At 38.9% G+C, this 20,283-nt stretch overlaps 2 protein-coding genes and 1 long non-coding RNA gene across 8 annotated transcripts; 2 read left to right on the top strand and 1 right to left on the bottom strand.

The window, feature by feature from the left end:
• The first annotated feature begins 1,684 nt into the window (after positions 1 to 1,684).
• On the top strand, positions 1,685 to 9,520 carry LOC111244418 (esterase OVCA2-like). Of its 5 annotated transcripts, none has more exons than XM_022791522.2 (6): positions 1,749 to 1,837; positions 2,154 to 2,363; positions 3,245 to 3,471; positions 3,843 to 3,967; positions 4,357 to 4,517; positions 4,997 to 9,520. In XM_022791522.2, the coding sequence occupies exons 3-6, from the start codon at positions 3,354 to 3,356 to the stop codon at positions 5,163 to 5,165; spliced, it is 573 nt and encodes a 190-aa protein (XP_022647257.1). In that variant the 5' UTR covers positions 1,749 to 1,837; positions 2,154 to 2,363; positions 3,245 to 3,353; the 3' UTR covers positions 5,166 to 9,520. The 5 variants fall into 5 exon arrangements, with proteins under 5 accessions (XP_022647251.1, XP_022647257.1, XP_022647255.1 ...); XM_022791520.2 differs by having other exon boundaries at positions 2,843 to 3,471; XM_022791518.2 differs by having other exon boundaries at positions 2,825 to 3,471.
• A 406-nt stretch (positions 9,521 to 9,926) lies between these two features.
• LOC147757487 (uncharacterized) lies at positions 9,927 to 12,710 on the bottom strand. Its single transcript, XR_015322540.1, has 2 exons — positions 12,422 to 12,710; positions 9,927 to 10,295 (listed from the first exon to the last, which is right to left on the bottom strand). It is a non-coding gene; the product is annotated as an uncharacterized LOC147757487 (long non-coding RNA).
• A 1,981-nt stretch (positions 12,711 to 14,691) lies between these two features.
• lwr (ubiquitin conjugating enzyme lesswright) lies at positions 14,692 to 19,054 on the top strand. Of its 2 annotated transcripts, XR_002670974.2 has the most exons (4): positions 14,692 to 15,056; positions 16,930 to 17,132; positions 17,690 to 18,023; positions 18,166 to 19,054. XR_002670974.2 is itself a non-coding variant. In XM_022791840.2 (3 exons), the coding sequence occupies exons 1-3, from the start codon at positions 14,909 to 14,911 to the stop codon at positions 17,816 to 17,818; spliced, it is 480 nt and encodes a 159-aa protein (XP_022647575.1). In that variant the 5' UTR covers positions 14,692 to 14,908; the 3' UTR covers positions 17,819 to 19,054. The 2 variants fall into 2 exon arrangements, 1 of the variants encoding a protein (XP_022647575.1); XM_022791840.2 differs by having other exon boundaries at positions 17,690 to 19,054.
• The last annotated feature ends 1,229 nt before the right edge of the window (positions 19,055 to 20,283 follow it).

Here is a 20,283-nt window from a genome sequence, read left to right as displayed (position 1 = left end):
ATACGTTACTCAATTGTTAATCAGTTTTAGATTTAGATGGTTATTACACCGTGTACGCAAAACGCTACCAAGCAAACAAAATGTTATTATTATGTACATCCTATTGTAAAGTGTCACTTCGTATTGCAAGTAAATTACTTTAATTAATTTTATAAATTACTTTGATTAAGGAATAAACGATTTGAATTTTATGTCGATATCAGACGAAGCAGGCCTCGATGATTTGTTTTGACAGTTTTCACATTTATTTTAATATAGACGTGTTTATATATCACAGTCAGAATGCAGAAAAGGGTAATTAATGATCTGCATTAGTTTACTGTGCCGCAGTAGTCTGCCGCTTTCCCTGGGCAATCAGAAAGACCAACAGTGAAACAAATAAAGAATCGTTTTTTTGTCCTTGTAGAAACGTTTAAGTTAGGTTATAGTGTAGTCATTTGTTGCAAACTGTTGTTACCCGGCTTGACGCAACTATGCATTTGTTGATTTCATAGAAATTGTATAGTATATACTAAGTACAACACCTCCACCGGAATGCCCTTCAAAGCGGGTATCCAACAGCTCGCATTTAATTAGTCGCTATGATGATCGAAAGGCCGCTCCGAAACGTTCGTCACTCTTCAGGGGAGCGTTGGCTCGAAATAACACTTATATTCATTGAGGGGATGCTTTGCGAACGGCCATATCATCACAAAATGACAACGAAGCACGCTCGCGTACGTCAATTTTGGATTTCTTCGAATTTTAAAACGCTACAGTGTGAAAGCAACCTCGGGCATCAACTATTAGATAATATAATATCTAGCTAGTGGATACTTCGGGTTCCACCAGACACGATTACAAGTGTGTTCATATTTAGTGCACCACTGTTACTCGCTTAGCAGAAAGAACAGCGCGCATTTCTGTTTATTCAATCATCAGGAAATCAGTGCTATACGGAGTCATTAGAAATGCAATTTCAATGAATTATGATTTAATATTTCTATTAGGAACTATTTATTTCTTTTTTTACATTTCCCTTGTTTGAGTGGTTCTATAAGATATCGCAAGTAATCACTAATGTCATGTCTTAAGCGTACGACCCTGAAAAACATGTTTAGCTCTATTCAGCGATGGCCGTCAAACCTCTTTTTATGGAATTAATCATTCAGTATCTATTTTATTGTCCAAGAGATACATTTATTTAGTTATCTATTTTTCGCAGTACAGGGAAGCAGATATACTCGCGGGACATAAAATCTCAGCAGAAGATTCAACCCCTAAGTGTTTGAGCTAGCAAGTAAATGTGGTCAGACAATTTCTCCAGACCTGTTGCTTTGAAATAGACAATGTGCAAATTGGGTCCACTATGTTATCTATCCGAATTACAATTCGTTTATAGTACAGTTTCATCAATTTTTTTGCAGCACTTTCATAATCACTTTGTAGGTCCAAGGTTTGTCCGTTTTATCACCCGAAGTGAGGTCCTTCCCTTAAAGCTTTCGGCGGGAAAACGTTCGTACTTTGGGAATCGCCGTCGTCTGGAGTATTCAATTTAGGTGGATGTGTTTGACATATACTATTGAAATGTCAACACATCCTAGCTGTGTAAATAAATGAAAGCAAGAGCCTACACTATGCATAGTATGTATGCAAGACATACTTGTTCGTTAAGTTTGGGAAGTTTAACTACAAAAATGGTTCATTAAGTCAGCCTAACACGTTCGATTAGAACAATTCCTTCTCAGCCGCTTTCAGCGCCCCCTGGTGTCCTGTTTTGATAGACACGTCAGCTGATCAGCTGAAATTGTTGTGCTCTAGTTAAAACTATGTCTGCGGACAGTTCTACGTCAAGCAGGTATTATATACACAGGTATATGACAAAAGGACAACATCCATAAGTAGCCAGTCAGGGAGACTCAGAAGATACAGACACATGACGGTTATTGGTCATATGTATTACGGACTGCTCAACATATAATCATGATAGCACGGACACAAACTTTTTTCATATGCGTTTTCGGTTAAAAAGCGCCATCAGAAATAACGCTACTCGTCTCTAAAGCAACGTGCTCTGTTCGTTTTTCTTCTCGCTTATTGCGTTGTGACTTAATATTAGGCGTTTATCTCAATGTAGTTTTCTGAGTGACAGTAAAGAAAAACAATTTTTGCAGGCACGCCGTTAGATTTCAATGATTGCAGTGCCTGCGGCGAGTATTCCAGAAGAAGCGTAGTAGACTGAGGAGGAAATTGATAGAGGCAAGCTAGTTAGCAGCTCCATCAAGCCTGGGTACAGCCCGGCTACTCAGGGTCTGACTCTGGGTCGACTTAACATTATCCTGAAACCAGAGGAAACGCTCTCAGCTACATAGAATACGTCTCAGGTACTGATTTGGTGTTGAACCACTATGTTCAGATTCTCTTGAGATTAGAAAATTCTAGCGGAGGTGTCAAGCCCGAACCGGTTATTTAACAGGGCCTTTTGAACCCCAATCTGTCTCAAAGTACTCGGCCCAGCTGGTATCAGTCTGCCGAACAGCAACCGTCATTCGAACACACTAACCCATTGATTCGATTTCCTGTTCCTTCAGAAGCGAGCAGGTTTTGGAGTTGATTTTTCCACAGTAAGAGTTAACCTCTGTTCACTAGAATATCTACCAGGGAGCGTGGATCAGTCAAGCTGCATTATTGACAGCATCATATTTGAAACCGTCCGATAGAAGTAAATTATGAAGGCGAACAATTTGTCCCTGCTGATTCCTAACTTCAACCAATATCATGCCTCGAAATACATGTATTAGTGAAATAATTTCCAATTATAGAATCTAACTGTAAATCATGTCAGATATATTGTTCAGAGTAGGAGTCGCCACCGGAAGATCCTTCCACCTCAGAGAGCAAACTTTGCGCTGTAGCGAGTACCGTGATGCAGCATCAACGAGGTCGCGATACCTTGTCGAAGGCAACTGATGGCCAGGGTGACACTAATCCATAAAAATTAGATTCTCGAAAGCACGGCTGACGTGCACACTATCGCTGCTTCAAAAGACATCTGCGCCGAATAGTTCGCTACCCCAGCCAAACTCTTCGCTGTCAAAACGCGTATTCTAGTTCCAAAGTTTGTTAGGCCACTGATTAGCTCCCGATTAAAGCTTGCCACTACAGAAGACTCCAGTAGCATAATTTTACGTACAAGCTCACTGGACTCCGAGTACTGTAGTTCTTTGATATCTAAGTTGACTTTCAAAATGCCACATGTTCAAAGACCGGGTGCGTCTCGCAGAGTGATACGCGTCATTTGTCTTCATGGTTATAAAGATTCGGCTAATGAGTTTTCGAAGGGCCTGGACGAATTGAGGGCTTGGGTAGGACCGATGGCCGAATTTGCTGTTGTCTCCGGTCAGGAACTTCACAACAACGAATTCTGCTGGTACCCAAACAGATTCGATTTATCATGCCCTGATGAGGAGGTGGATCAACATCAGCTTGCGTGTAAGTAAAATTAATGATAAGTGCATGTTTTTTTTTTATGTTTGGGCGTATTATCTTAGTGAAATCTATAAAATTAGGCGATCTTAATAAATAACTCCGCGATAATAATTGGAATTACGGTTGCTGAAAGCATAAGAACCACGTTTTCATATGGCGCAAATGCTTTCAAATGATAATTACTGTTTAGAATTCTATTACACTAAAATGCACGAACAATCAAATATACTAGTTCAACATATTTCGTTTGTTTACCAATACATTATTTTGTAAGATTTATGTATTAGACGGCACACGTTTCTATGAATGTAATAACTCGAGCTTCTTTGGTTCATCCACTTTTTATGTTTGCGTCCATAATTTTTCGACTTCAGGGCTGCGAAGATCTGTTAGATCGCTTGAGGAATATGTTTTGAACTATGGGCCCTTTGATGGTATTCTCGGATTTTCGCAAGGAGCTATGTTTGCAACAATGGTGCTACAGGTATTGCGTTCGCAGGTAAGCTAGGCGTACTCTATTTCCTTGGCTACGTCCACGTGAATCTTTGTCACACATTATATCTGTGGATGCTTGCACTTCCAGCGAAATTGTTTCCTAAAGCTTCCAAAACAAAGCTGGAAAGTGCGCTGGCAGTGGCATGTTCCGCTTCTTATACTGACATTGTTGAGTATTACAGGAATTCAGAATTAACTAGATCAATGCGATAAACAGGCAGACAGACAGACAGACAGACATCTCGTACCTTGCGTAGTTAAAGCAGTATTTCCCAACCGAATTCATCATTTGCTACGAAAGATAAAGGGCCACGGAGAAGCTCTGAAATACGTGGCAATTTCAATGTAGAATTTAACAAGTAATAATTTGATATATCACCTTTTGTTTTCCAGGCAATAGACCCAACGGCTGACACCAAAGGTTTGACCGTCTCTTCTACGCTTAACTGCTTTAAATTCGCTATTTTATTCTGCCCGTGTGAGGAACGGAGTCCGTATAATTTACGTCTCGAAGTACCGAAAATAGCAGTACCCACGATGCTTTGCCTTGCAAGGTACATATATCTTCATGAAGCGGTCTCGATACAATTAGCTAAATAAAAAACAACTGATGCGACCACGTTCATAGGAAATGAAAATCTCCATTTGAATGAACTAAATGTATAGTATGAACAAAGACTCACGGTACAAATATATCTCTTAGAATCGTATTCTCGGTCAAAAAAAAAGAATAAGCTATTCGTCAAACTTTTTTTTTTTTTTTTAAATTAATTGTTAACAAGATTTAGGTTAACTGAATAAGTGATTAACTGCATCAGAATTGGGCTGAAGCTTCCACGGTACACGGTATGTACATATAATTTGATATTAGGGTATATGAAAAAGAGAAACAGACTTCTGTTCATAGTTATAAAACACTTCTTGTAGAACCCTCAGACAATATTTGAACATTTAGAACGATGTTAATCAGTTCAATCACTTTTCACATTGGATTATGTGCATTTGTGCTTGTGACATCTGATTATATGAATAGGTACGATGATATGATTCCCGTCGAGGTTGGAAAACAGTTCATGCGCCTCTTCGACCATGCCGAACTTCACGTTTACGAAGGTGCTCATTGGCTTCCAATGGACGTCGAATTTGGCCCAGTCATAAGGAAGTTCCTTCAAAAATTCTGGGTGATTGACGACTCTAACTAGGGTTATAAATGGATATTTTTTTTTGGACAGCCGCAGAACTGTCGCCGATAAATATAACGCGGCTCAAAGCTACAGGGCTAACCGTTGTAGCAAGATTATGGCTAACTGTATAAAATCACGTATCAATCTGTTCTTGTATCCCGTTTGAGCTTTCATGATTAGCAGTGCATTCTGCGGCGGCATAGCCGCTGATTTACTTTATGGTAACAGGTAGTTTTGCGACAGGTAATTGCTAATTTTTCACTTCATCCTGCAAAATTTTGCGCCCTCTGTCTCTCTTTCTCTCTCTCTCTCTCTCTCTCTCTCTCTCTCTCTCTCTCTCTCTCTCTCTCTATATATATATATATATATATATATATATATATATATATATATATATTTATATAAGCACTTCGATTGAACTTTTACCCTAACAGTTGGAATAAACTAAACTAAAAGAGTTGGCACTGCCTCTCTCAGTGAATGCTTCATTCTGGTAAGTTCAATAATTAATATGTGAGAACAGTGTAAATTCCAATCATAGTGTTAATAATAACCTAGAGCTAAGATAACTTGGTATTTTGCATCTGGGTATATTTAGCCTTTTTCCGATTGAAGTTTAAAATACCGAAGTCATTTGGAACTTCTAGAGAGATGTGAATCGACGTCTCCATTGCAAAATTCTCTAACACAGTTAATTTCACTATTCTTAAAGTTTCTCAGGGCTTGTCAAAAGGTATCTGAATTGAAGGTTTAACTTCTGATCAAGGCTATCTAATATTTTAAATACTAAACTCGGCGCGAAGGCTGCACTATCCGTAGAAATTTGGCAGAGCCTAAATCGGGGTAAATTTCAGCAAAACTAGTATCATCTGCAAAACCATTAGGACTTGAACTAGGACCTTTTGAAAGCCGTTGGTAGCTAGGATATCGACAATCATATAATGAAGTGTAACACTGGACAGGTTGAGGCGCCTCTTTTGTATGCTTGATCCCTGATTAGTAAGTACTAGAGATCTTCATCCTCAAGCATAATAACTGCTGCCCAAAATTGGGCAAGCCAATTTAACAAGGCAAAAATTCGGAACTTTCACTTTAACCACTTTCAGAGTTATACACAGCAAGAAACTCAAATAAGAAGAGATTGGCACAGATGAGCCTACTTTACTGGTAAAGTAAGCGTCTACAGATGACGATAGCAACCACTTGGATTGGCACATTTTGTCCCTATGGACGTCGTAGTAGGAAATTTGTTTAGGCAGTGGGACGCATTATGTTTTCCTACTCTGTCATGGCAAAAAAGTAAAATCCCTTCAGTAAAGATAAATTCGATGAAGAACCGCCGAACATTATGAATGGTATATACATATTGACCATCGCAACTAGAAATGCACCGTACTTACAACCTTATATAACAACCGAGTATACAAAAGTGGAGCAACTAATTAAGTTCTTGTTCAACGCATTAATACAGGCGGTTTGAAAAAGATTTTTGACTAGTTCTCGTAGGATTATATGACCCTTCATCTTTTTAGTGAAAAAATCTCACACGGACCAGTCTCAATGTGCTGTTCTAAAAATTGATAATAATGGTACAGTTTGCTTAAGAGTTCTTTTTCTGTGTTCTGTTTGAAACCTGTGGTCAACGACGAGCATGTGGCTTAATTTTACATGTTATGCCTTGGTCAACTAAGGACCCCACAGGGGCGTACATCGTTGGGGAGCTATGTCTATCATAAAATTTGTTTAAGAAACTCTTCTTTCTGGTGCAATTGCGAATGTGAGACGGACAATGTCGATGTGATAGCGGTTGTCCAAATGACAAACTACAAACAAAGACTCCAGAACAACCTTTTTGAATTTGTTTGAAAATCCTAAGATACGACGTGAAACTGAAGTCTGATATTTCAAAGTATATCCACTCCGGATTGTGGAAGGATACAAGAAGAGCAAACGTGATCAAGAATGGGAGAAACGTTTTCATAATTTTATAGACATAAAAAAGAATTATCAAAATCAATCTATTTCATATAAATATTTTGTGTTCAGTGAGTTCAGTCACGTTTATAGTTCTAACTCTCTAAACTTAATTGAGCCAAAAATTAGAGTCTTAAGATATGTTGGAACACTACGATGAGCATTAGAGACAACCTGATCAAGAATACCATCCTGATGAGCTTCAGAAACAATTCTAATTTTATAGCGAAGAACTTTAAAATGAGTATATTGTTTCCCTAATTCAAGCAGAAGATTTTGAGGTGAAGAAGTTGAAAAACAAATTTATTAACTCCTTCTTTAGGGTCCAATGTTGTTATAATTCCTGAAGCTAATGGCTGAACCGATCCGTCGTACTCTTTGAGAACTCAAGTAACGACAACTTTACGAACATAATTAAACCGATGACGACCTTTGAACCGACGAATCATATAACGTGAATGGAAACGTTTCGAATGCCAAGTAAGGGTTCGACGACGTGCCATATTAATAGCTTGATGACTAGCCGTTGATGCGAACGGTGGATTTGCGTAGATAAACTGTAGAAGGAATACAGCGCCTCCTCCAGAACCAACCGCTGCCGCAATTACCGGCCCTTCGTGCCTTACCAAATCTGATAATCCTAATAGCCTACCTCGCCCACTTTTCCTTATTTGATTGTAAACTGCTTTCCGATATCTTTGACTCAATAGTGGTTGCAACTCACTATCTGATTATCTTCTTCTAACGACGAGTCTAACATAACGCCTCAAATTCCAAAAATAAACACGCCTTGCCTTTACCTCTATTGATAATATTGAAGTTAAATATAATTGAACTAGCTTCAAGTGGCGCTGGGAAAGAGCAACAGAAAGAGATATCTGCCGTATCTTCCCGCGCAATTCTTCTACGTTATGATTAGAACTCAAGTGCCACTTGACAAACGAAGCAAGGGAGCCGTAAGGGGGACGAACAACACGCCCGGACATGCAGACTAAAGATGCAAAAAAAGTGATAGGAAGCCTTTATATAGGGACTCTATGGGAGCAAGGTTTAACATGGAAAGAAAGAAAGTTGCCTCGGGTAATACTAGGTTTCGGCAACATGAGGAGCATGAAAGTAATATAGACGTTGAACGACTACACGGAGAGCGACCTCGAGGTGCTACGTGGGAATGCTCCTCAATGGAGATATATAGTGTGGGGCTTTGAAACATCGCCAACCACAGGTACTCCTCACCTACAAGGATACGGAGCAGCTAAATACGCTAAAACATTAAAGGCATATATAAAGCAATTACCAGATCGTGTCCATATAAAGTTCGCAAAAGCAAGTGAATAAAAAAATATTCAATATTGTAAAAAAGCAAATAATTTTGAAGAATATAGATACGTGTCTCAATAAGGAGCTCGCAACGATTTGCACAACGTGGTGGACACACTCTTCTACAGCTTCACGAAGACCCCATTCAAAACGCTGCGGAGAATCACCTTACGGCCTTCATCAAATATGGGAGAGGAATAGGCGATCTGGCACATCAACCTAGAATCGGAGCACAAAGAACTGAGCGAACCAAACTCGTCATCGTGGGGGGTTACCCAGGTACCGGCAAATCCTTTGGTAGTCGTCAATGTGCTGAAAAGTTTGTTCGCGAACATGGAGTAGACGATAAAAATAGAAGCGATGGTGGGACTGCTACTCAAACCGTAAAGCCGTTATCATTGATGACTCCTATGGGTTCTATACAACTAGTAGATGGGGGAATAATGAAATTAGGGGATAATTCCAATGTATTTCATTTATACTTGCCATAGATAGCTACTTGATTACGGCAGTAATGAGTTGTGGTTTGTGATAAGTTTACGCTGAGATGGCTTAATGGAGTGACCGTGATAGCTTAATGAGTCCGCATTTTCCTGTAATGTTAGAGACATGTGGTAGTCTACGTTCAAATACGTGTATAGATAAGAGGTTTCGTACGAAAGGGAGTTATTTGATAAAATGGCTAACGGCGGTAGCGGACGGAACGTTTGATGAAACATTTAAATGGTCTAATGAAGAACAAAAATTGTTCTAGTGTTACTTGCGCTTCCGACGTTTCCCGAATGGAGGAACTGAAGGTGGCGGCATGTTGTTGGCAGAAACTACCACATTTTTACAGATCCTGCAGTTGATACGCCGCCATGAGGAAATCTGGTAAATCGTTCAATAATCTTTCAATTTCATTAAAGTACGTGGAGTACTATTTTTTTTAACTTCGGAGACGTTCTTTTCAATTGTTTACTCAGTGCCCTAGAATAAAATTATTATGAGAAAGCGGGTTGTATTTGGGTGGAGTGGATTTAGCAATTTGGTTTCAACAAGTGATGAATTTAATAAATTAATGTTAATTCAACAGTCAAGTTCTGCCGTGTTCATAAACTGTAGGAATGGTATTCTGATCCATTTTAGACCGCTTCCGAGAAAAATCACTGATGTAGAAATGCTAATTGAATATGAATTTTTAAAATCAGTCTAATGATATACATTTTTCTTCTATAGCGAAAGCAAAAATAATGGTAGTGCCTCCTACAGAAAATCACCAGGATTGCAATACAGTATTATTAATAGGCGCATTCGAATTATCCAAATTGTTCAACCATATTTTGACTATGATGATTATTCGATGAACATTCGCTGGTCATTTTTCATATGACGAGCATGGAAATGGGTACTTAGTTTGCTACGAAAATTTCTATGAAATATTTGGTGACTTAATTAGTGTATTAAGTGTACTACTGGGCGCGATAATGAAAGCAAATTACCGAGTTTATGTTAATGGTATATTTTATTTCAACTTATCTTTTACAAAATAGCGCATATGAGTGTTTTAGTCTGACCGAAGCAATAACGATAAATGTAGGAGGCCAATCTCTCAACAAAGGAGTAGCGGGTGTTAAGCACTTGAATCCCTAGGGGGCAATTTCGCGCGGATACCGTGGTTCGGGGCATAGCTGGTATGTTCTCTAGTTTCGATTGCTGTTAATTAAAGTTCTGCACCATCTTGCGGGACCAACGATATTCATTTTATCGGTGTAGTAGTGCTGTTGAGACTCCATGCTGGGCTACTGCAGTTCCGAGACTACGGATGTTCCGTTGTCCATTTATCCTCATCCTCGAGCGCACAGCGATCACATCCTAAAAAGATTTGAAGTAGCTATTGTTTAATTACGAAATGCATTTTTGCTGGATTCGTCATTCGCATCAAAATTCTCTAGTCATTACTATGGGTTTCTATCTAGCTAGGTAGCTGGCTCTGAGGGTACTATGTAGGATATCGCGCCGTATAAACCACATATACTTAGCGGGACCATTAGAGGGGACCGCTGTTACAAGAAAAAATATTCAGAATAATATATTCTCTTACCTATATTATTAACTAAAATAAGCTAAAACTATAAGTTTTTTGAGAAACTAGCAACTAAAAATCCTTGAAGCTCTAAATACTGTCTCGTGTAATCGTTGGATGGTGTAATGCTCACGTGCTTACTTACTGAACTTATTTTGGTGATGTGATTACTGAGAAAGGCCAACTGTCTGAAAAAACGCCTAACGGTAGCACTGAATGAAAACTTTTTTACAAACTCTTGCAAAATACTGAAATAACAAAATGCAACGAGTTTGCCAATTTTCAGTGGCCTTCCTTTACAAAACAAAGAGTTTCAGAGTGTAAATAAAGAGACTACCATACGTCGCCTACATTTATAACAAGCCGAGCACGTGTTAACACATGTAACCGTACTCCACGAGCGCTAATCAACGGTGCTATAACTTATGTATTCATTGAGTCGCTGTATAGGCACCTCCGATTATGTACTTTCTGTATTGTTCGTCTTATTTTTTTTATCTTTCAATTTACAGTTCAAACCGCCTGTAGTAGTAGTCACTGGGAGAAGTTACAAGCGAACAAATTCAGAGTAAAACATAAAACGAATTAAAAAAAAAATGAAATAGTAGAAATAAGTACAATACAGTAGTCAGCGAATGCATAGTCACAAACGGTTTTGGATCTTCTACTCAGATCTTTTGACGACTATAAAGAAAAGAAAAAAAGCATATATTGTGAAACGGATCTATTGAATTGCAATATTTACACTTGAAGTACAGCGCGTAATCGATACACAAATGCCGAGTTAGTCATGAGAATCAATCGAAGACAACTCGAATTTGTCTCTAGCATCGAGAATTTGACAAGAGACAAACGTTACATTTAACTTCTAAGATATGGTTTTTATGAGTCCCGTATACATCGACTGGACTGCACACGCCTAATAATTATTATAATATTATTAACACTATTAATTAATTTAGATCAAACACAACACGCAGCTGTTACATTTTGTTCCGTCAATAAACGACACACGTAGTTTTATGATTTTGTAAATCGGTCAGGTTTACTTACACGAAAAATTCAGATCAGATTGATCATTCAGTAAACTCGTATCCGCCACCGCTTTAAATTTTAATACCGAGTAAATCATGTAACGACAATTATTTCTGTCATGTAGTCGTATTGAAACCGAAAAGAGGTTTTTGGCGACTTGCGCGCTATGGACCGCATAAGTGGCCTATGACATTTTTGGTTCTTCCACATAACAAATTCTAGCACTAGGGGGTAACACCTCACCCGGACAAGGAACAAGTTGAGAGACTATCTCTAGGAAAACACATGATTCGCATCTGCGGTTTAACAGAATGCCTCTTTAACGTAACTTCTGTGTCGCAAAAAAGGCCATTAGTCGACCAAAGCCTATTGATTGTTCATCCTCATCACATGTATAGAAACCTTGATCATGAAACGTATACCTTGTCTTACTTCCGTTATGACAAGAGCAGACGCGCGTCTGTTCAGGCTAATTCGGCGCTCCTGCGCGATAATAAATGCATTGCATAAATGTACGAAAGATGATAAATACATTGCTGCGATATCTACAGATGTTTCACTCCTGATTAATCGGCTTCTTCTATTTCGTAATGGTGAAATATTTCTTAAGCACTTGTCACTGACTAGCAAAAATAAATTCGACTTCAATAAAAGTAACTGTTAATGATTATGTTAACGATTTGAAGAAAATTTCAACATAAATTCCCAGCATTATGGCATATACTATATTCGAACAAAAGATATAAGCCGCGCTTTGCGTTTCATTAAAATAGGCAGGATAGAAAATTTGTCAAAGGCCATGCCTGACAAATGCAAGGGATGGACCAAAAACGCTCACAACAGTACATAATTGCCGCCGTCTGTCAGATATACCACTAACCTTAAATGTTCGCAGACATTTTGAATAGAATGATAGTTTGCAGCGTTATAGTTGCAATAAACACATGTACGCGTTCAAATAGCACGTATCCAATGATTTGTTTTGGTTGAATCTAACCGGGTTGACACGAGTCCTGTGCGTACTCAAAAAGCCACCATGAGAGCTCGGGAAACATACATGAAGTTCCGCTCAGAAGACATGTGGAAGTACACAGTTATCAAGTAAAGTAGCTGCGATATTGGTGTCGGATATCATTTACCGTTTGTTCTTTGTTTTAACCTCCCAACTGGACGTACACGTAAACGTGGCGAATTTCGCATAGGTTGTACAGATCCTTGCCGGCAATTGGTTTAATCGGCCGGGATCAAAAAAGACAGACATCGCATGTGGTGGCCTCCAGACCGGTCACTACCACAAGCAGTATCAAGGGAATATCCGAAAAATACAGGTCCGCTAAACAGAACGGCTCGCTGAAAAAATGACTCGTAGAGCACTACCGAATAGTTTATATTTATGTGTACGCAATTACTAATTTTGTACAAAGGGGGGAGAAAATGGGAGAAACGAAGGTAAGCATACATTTGGAACAAATTTAGGCGAATTGTGATAGTCAAGATATTGAAGTACAAAAAATATTGTCGGATAAAATGATTAGTATGTAGAAATGATTTGTTTATGAAACGCCTTGCAGTCCCACTAACTGTAATTCATTGCAACACATGACATTAGGAGCAGGTGAGATCGATATATGCTGCCAATTATTGTATTCTCATGATTAACCTTTTTTGCTACGTGTCATCTAACGACTATAAATGGTTATACGTGCTCAATGGTTTTCTATATTATTGGCTTTCTGGCTATGAGAAGCGCCTATAAGAATCAAACCGAGACCGAGGGCGCCGAACGGGTTCGGGATACTTGGCTTTTTCAATTCAAGACGCTTCCTCTTTTTAGGTAAGCGAGCAATTTTCATCATGACACGAACCTAAAGAGACGGGATTGATCCGTTTTTTTCAAAGAACGAGTCATTATAATCGATTGCTTAAGCATGATATGAAGAGACTAGCAGAAGGCGACAGGGGCTACGCGCTGATGTATGTGTGTGTGTCATAAGTTTGTTGCAACACCATATGAATGGGTCGTGAACGTAGCGATCACCTATTTTAAGGCAACTACTTTGTAATTAAATGGTCAGAGTTGGGACGCCGTCATAGTAAATAAAAAAATACGTTGGAGAGGAATAATCATTATTCACGTACTTTTATTTCGCATTGTATATTGCTAATAGCTGTTAGCATTATTATTTCAGCGTTCACTTCAACCATATACCCAATTTTCTCCAATTTAAGTCATCTGCCTATTTTTTCGACCCTTATATGCCTACTTATGCCATCCTTGCAGACGCACACTGTATATCTAGCTTGTGTCTTGTGCTAAATTACCGCGCGTCGCCATGCAAATGACTTGTATTAATACCGTGGTAGACGGGGAAAGTGACTAAAGCTATTTCGTGGCTAATTTATTTTTTGCCTAATCTCTTCGTATTCACAATTAAATTCGGGCGGCAGTTCTCTTCGTATTATTGCCAAAGTTGATCAAGTTAGGTAATGCACAAATGCTTTTACCGACGATAGACGAAATGCAAAGATTTACTTATATAAGTTTAAATGCGTCTCTTGGGACAGGCACAAATTAAAACTACACATACTATATATAGCATCCATACATTTAGTGGTATTGACTCAAATGCTCTGTCTGTGAACATATTGTAAGACACGTGAAATACATGAACAATTATGCTTAGTTATTTTAGTTTTGGCTAAGTGTTGAGCTGGAGAATTTTTTATACATTTTCATAGGCAGTCTTTTTGCAAGAATCTTCTACTTTTAGCGGGCAGAAGCCCGCCAAAGCATTAGATGGTCCTACAGACATCGCGTCGCGAAATGTATACAGTGAAAAGCAGCCTTCACAGGGTGTATTTAGGTACCTCTATCTCTATATGCATGGGCGAAGGGTCGGAATCGGCTAGCACGCTCTTCCAAATGTTTGTTCAGATGCTTGTCTCTTTACAAATGTTGCTTGGTTTTTCGGTATCAAGATTTAAAAAAAAAAATACGTAGTCGTGACATATGTGTAACTTAACAATTCAAAATCTAATTTCCATCTAAATAACGAATACAATTTAGAATGTTCATTCGCTTGACGTCCAGCTTGGTCCTGCACATCTAGTCGCAGGTGACTAGATGCCCATTCTGGCTGTGTCCTGCTATTTTGAATTTGTGCACTCTTCGGAGTCGGAAGGAAGAAGCGTCGTCTCTCTGCTTAGTTGGTCCAGAGCCGTCGCAACTGGAAGTGCTCGAAAAGTCGACCAATTGTGTCGGGTGATTTTACCGGTTTTCAACGTATCCCGCCACAATTGCGGCAAGTTGACTACCGTAGTACACTGCCGTTGCTTTAGTCCGCATCGGTGAAACACAGAGCTTCCAATGGCAGGAATCGCGTTCCAGCGTTTGACTGAGGAGCGCAAGGCGTGGCGCAAAGAACATCCATTCGGTTTCGTAGCCAAGCCAACGAAGGGAACCGATGGATTACCAAATCTTATGATGTGGGACTGCGCCATCCCTGGAAAGTCGGGTAAGTTTTTGTTTTGCTGACTTAAGCGTTAACGCTCAGTGACTACCAGCACCAGTCAACGACGTGGTCCTACTGATTCACTGTTCGTGTCACCTCCTCAAGAACCGCCATAACGCATGTCTTGAGCCTGAAGTTGTGTTACTCGAATAAGGAGGCTATTGTAGGACAGGACTGCTGAAAACGGGAATGTGCCGCAGTTTTTTCGATGAGATCCAGATGGATTAATCCAGTGGTGGACGCTACAGCTACGCGTGTGTGTGTGTATGTGTGCAACAAGTTGAATTAAAAAATGAAAACGTCCGCGCAAGAGTCGGCTTGTCACGTTCATGGTTCAATAGAATCTATTATTTACAGTGTGTCCGGTAAACAATTCCCAGTGTGACAATAAACCTTAAGTGCTACAAATAGCTGCTCACAGATGTTGTAGAGGATTATTGAGAACGAGACGTTAATTCGGTAGCTCAGTTAGACGCGACCATTTCAGCGCCTGTCGTCCTCTAGAATGTACTTATATGTTATGTACTACATAATGAAATATTTTTCATCTCTAAAACAATGGGCAGCTTCTAACCGGTATGCTCATGACATCCAAGAGAACATTTTGAGTGTTACCTTGGTTGCTTAAGGTGTTAGGCATTCGTGCAGGCCAGGGGCTGGCAGCATAAAGTAGGGTGCCGACGCCCGGGTTCAACGAAAAAATGTCAAAGAGACCGACGATGACCTTTTGCCGTGGCGTATCGAAATTTCGCGATGTTTACCCCTCTATTACTAATCTGCATTTTTATTACAAAAAGAATACGAATCTATGGACATTCAAGGTTTAGCTAAATATTGGCATACTGTAATAGTTAACATGACACGGTACAGGAGATGTGTTGTAGAAAAGTTCAATGGCCTCAAAAGGTGCCATCAGTGTGGGAAAGGGTGAACTTCAAACGAGCGCTTATTCCGATTGCTACATTGTTCGCTGGCTTCTTCGTATCGCATGGCAGCCATAATTCGAACGAGGGCATAAGAGAATTAATTGATATAACTTGTCGAAAATTATAGTTGTTCATTAATCCGTCGTATATTGCTCTTCTATAGAGATAGGGCTATGAAAAAAATTCATAGTTTTTAGCTTTTTCCTTATGCAAAAAACATGCGTGTGTAAGTAAATGAATGCGTAAATTCAGTGTGTATTGTCGAAGAAGTAAACATATCGTATTATAAGACGCACGTAGTCATCGGTACGTCGTTTTTTTTTAGCCCGCCAACACGTTTCAAACATTATCCTACATCTACGAGCTGACAGTTACAAATGGCTGACACAGGACATTATTTGCGGGTGTAAAAAAGGCTAGTGTGTGTGTTTATTATTATAATTATAAGTATACGCCGTTGCGGCGAAAATTGTACAGGGTAGATTTTCTTTCGTATCTTAATCAGCTGGCGCGAAACGAGGGTTTACGTGCGAGTACAGTAGTTTTTTTTTCTGCACGTGTCTATTCATGTAGAGGTCAAATATGCACCGGTGATATTGCAGAAAATGTGCTTAAGAAGTGTTCGAAGAAGTATTACATAGGATCAGCGGTTTCTGAGTACCGTGCGAATGCCTTTATCGCTTACAGACAGTCTGTCACTGACTGCAAAGCAATTGCTACAGTTTTGTAAACATAGCGTTCACGTCAATATCAGTAGGACAAACAAAGTTGCAAATCAGCAATAATAAATATGGTTCTTGATTGTACTTTGTATTATATTCATGGACTAACATTCTCACTAGACATTGATTGATAGATATTGAAAATCAATTTAGCAAGGAGTTACATCAGATATTATTAACGAATTCTAAGGTGTCTAGTAAATGTATCGTTGATTCAATTTGTTACAGGCACACCATGGGAGAAGGGTCTTTATAAGTTGCGTATGACTTTCAAAGAAGATTACCCATCGACACCCCCAAAGTGTAAATTTGACCCACCTCTGTTTCATCCGAATGTCTACCCCTCGGGTACTGTTTGTCTCTCGTTGCTTGACGAAGAAAAGGATTGGCGACCTTCTATCACGATTAAACAAATCCTTGTCGGAATTCAGGTATCGATGTTTTTTGTAACAATCTGCACAGCTCACTTGCTATTGTTTCGTAGAATCGTGGGGCATATTTACTTGACAGCTTTTGATGTCTTATCAAGAACCCAGCCAACTTTTCTATACCCTATATAATAGCAATTATTTTATTAGATGATTTACGCACTTAGCATTCAGTACCAATTTCACCCTATAAAGGACTAGTAACGGAACAAGACCTCGTCAGTGTGACTTCTACAGAGACAACCAACTTTTTCCACTACTACTTTTTCATTAGGTTTTTATCAGTCCTATACTTTAGGTGAGATACACTTACGCCCCATGATGAATGACAAGTGCCAATCTAATTATAAACGAAGGCATTGGCTTAGTCTGCTTAGGAATAGTGCTTCAAATAGACTTCAGAGTCTCTCGTTCAAGCTTGTCCACCATCTGCATACACAACTCACGCCAAGGAAACAACAAGATTATTTTTCAACTGTTATCATCCCTACAAATGTCGTAACTTCTCTCTCTTGAGTGTAGTTAACACTAACATTTTTCTTATTGTGGGTGTATTTTAGGATCTGCTGAACGACCCAAACATTAAAGATCCGGCCCAAGCTGAGGCGTACACGATCTACTGTCAAAATAAAGTTGAATATGAACGACGCGTACGAGCTCAGGCAGAGCGGATGGCACCTATAGCTTAAAACAGCCGCAAGCAACTGTCAAGAGCCAATAAGGGGCAACTTCGTTGACCACTCGCGCCTATGAGATGAAAACCTTCATTTCTAGTGAAGGCTCAACATGAGCTTCCGCGACTTGGCATCGATACAGATCATCATCATTATTGCGAGGGAGATCAGATTTAAATAGGGGAAAACGTAATGGCGTTGGGAAATCTCGCGTTCTGTGGTGGGTAACATGAGGATCAAGCGTGGTCAATCATGTGGTAGACGCAGTATTTAAAAATCTTTTTTTCTTAACGAGATGAAAAATAGCCGTAAAGGAGATCAATACTGCTACTCTATATGATCTGTATTTTGTTCACTTCCAGTGCACTCTTACATCAGGCTAAGTCATGCAACCAAACAACGGTGAATGGCCTGAGCTCGAGCCCGCTCATTGCACTCAGTGAAGTAATTAAAAAAGGCTTATTGTGTTGGGCGTCGAAGGGGTCAAGATTATATAGGGGAGCAATAAGTTGATTACTTTATGGTGTAGCGAAATTACTGTCAGAAAGTTGTTTTGACGACAAAATGTAAAATGAATTATAGACGAAGGAATTTCACCGCTAAGAAAAGGTACATAAAGCGGTGATAAGAAATGAACAGGATATAAGCAACATCACGGATTGTTCAACGCTAGCAAGCCGATAATAGTAACGTCTAGCAGCCGACAGCAAGTACCAACACAGGCGAGACGGCAACCGACATCAACATATACAATGTACATTTGTAAACATTTTATGTATTGAGTGGAATAAAAAAGCGGGTGTAGAGGCCGATGAGGATCGAACCCACGACCGAAGTAAATCCTACTGGGTTGAAGAGTTAATTATGCAGATGATTAATAGAAGCAAATGTCTCTTGAGGGGGCAGGGGGGGGATAAGAGAAAGAGAAAACTATTAAAGCGCAAAAATCATGGAAAAAATGAAATCAAAATATAAAAAAAATTACGAAATGAAGTTTATTAGCAAAGCTAAAACAAGGTGAAGTGAAAGAAAAAGGGGAAAATAAATACATGGGAGCCAATCATAAAGTTATTGAAGAATGTTAAATTACAGCAATATCAGCGTTCTCATTGTTACATAGCTAGGCAGGGGTGATGCAAAAGAGGGTGTAGGATTTTCTCTATATATGTTATCGTGGCAATGGCTACGCGTTTCGTTTACAAAAAATTGCTGAGGTTCTGGTGAGTGAAGAAAAAAGTTTTAGTTGTATAATACCTTGTTTCGTTTTTTCGTATAGTTATTCAGGTAAATATTCCTTCACTGTTTTGGTAACTCTGATGAATAATTAAAAGACTTCAAACGTTCATAATAGCTAAGAAATGTATCCCGAAGAAAGTCACAATTTAGTTGAGACTGATTGGTAATTCGCTTGGATCTTTTAAAGGCTCGACTAAAACTAAAATGTAAAACAAAGTATTTCGGCTTAAGGAAAAAAGAGAGTAAATTAGGAAAATATACCAGAGAGAAAATGTTACAATATATTAGTGTTATACTCCACATAAGTATTTCTGGTACCTGTATTGTGCCTGGCGGTAGTAGTATATAAGTCAGGATTTTACAAAAATAACCAAGTTCAAAATCATATACGGCACAACAACAGGAGGATCAATTATCTTATGCTATATCCGTCTTTTTGCTCGGCTGCGGCTACCGCACTATCCGTCTGCGTTTCAGGAGAGTTTACAACCATTGCGGTAGATCCAAAGCTGTAGATTTTTTGCACCAGTGTTTGTCGATCTTAGAATTGATACCGAGAGGTGCTTCCGATGACTTGTTCGGATGATTTTGGTTAGAACAAAAACACATTTTGTATGTTTAAGAGTTGTTGCTGTTCAACTTTAACGCTCTAATTGCGAAAAGTAATCAAGTAGACTACGCGTTCGAAGAACGATAAGCACAAACTACAAAGTAAAAGATGTGTTTTATTTCTAATTCGATCATCATATTAGACCCCTTGATCCATTATTTCTGCATGAATTAAAAATTTTTTTAATGATGAAATAGATTTATGTAGATTATGCAACTCAACACAGTAGTGTTTGTAAAAGATGAATTTGCATATTTCATCGACTTCCTATAAATATGCTGAAGGCCTACAGCTATAGTGAGCCACATAACTACTTAGCATGCATTTTATTGGTGAGATGAACATAAGAGTGATAAAAGCGATTAAGACATTCATAACCTCGGAATTGACTAAGGTGATTATACGCCTCAGGGAGTATAAATCCGAAAAAATAAAGGCAACCAAGGAATCACACAAGAGATTCTGTGTCCAATACTAAAATTTAATGCAAAATAAGCGATTCTAGATGCCAAAATTATTGTTACCAGATGATCTGATTTTGGCAATGTACACTTTTTAGGACATCGAAATTACCTCGATTATTATGACGCAAGTTATAGAAAGTAAAGCCTCAGTTGGCATTTAATTCGTCTAA

Source organism: Varroa destructor, unplaced genomic scaffold, assembly GCF_002443255.2.
Source record: "Varroa destructor unplaced genomic scaffold, Vdes_3.0 BEIS01000002.1, whole genome shotgun sequence".
NCBI lineage: Eukaryota > Metazoa > Arthropoda > Arachnida > Mesostigmata > Varroidae > Varroa > Varroa destructor.
Note: the sequence above shows the minus strand (reverse complement) of the source record. Positions and strands in the feature narration are given on the sequence as shown.

Bases quoted from the DNA above. Each gene is read 5' to 3' on its own strand.
- LOC111244418 (XM_086982110.1), top strand. From the start codon at position 1,809: ATGTCTGCGGACAGTTCTACGTCAAGCAGGTATTATATACACAG. The intron at 1,853-3,244 runs GTATATGACAAA...ACATGTTCAAAG, and splicing joins AGCAGGTATTATATACACAG to ACCGGGTGCGTCTCGCAGAG. The intron at 4,518-4,996 runs GTACATATATCT...TTATATGAATAG, and splicing joins ACGATGCTTTGCCTTGCAAG to GTACGATGATATGATTCCCG.
- lwr (XM_022791840.2), top strand. From the start codon at position 14,909: ATGGCAGGAATCGCGTTCCAGCGTTTGACTGAGGAGCGCAAGGCGTGG. The intron at 15,057-16,929 runs GTAAGTTTTTGT...AATTTGTTACAG, and splicing joins CGCCATCCCTGGAAAGTCGG to GCACACCATGGGAGAAGGGT. The intron at 17,133-17,689 runs GTATCGATGTTT...GGTGTATTTTAG, and splicing joins AAATCCTTGTCGGAATTCAG to GATCTGCTGAACGACCCAAA.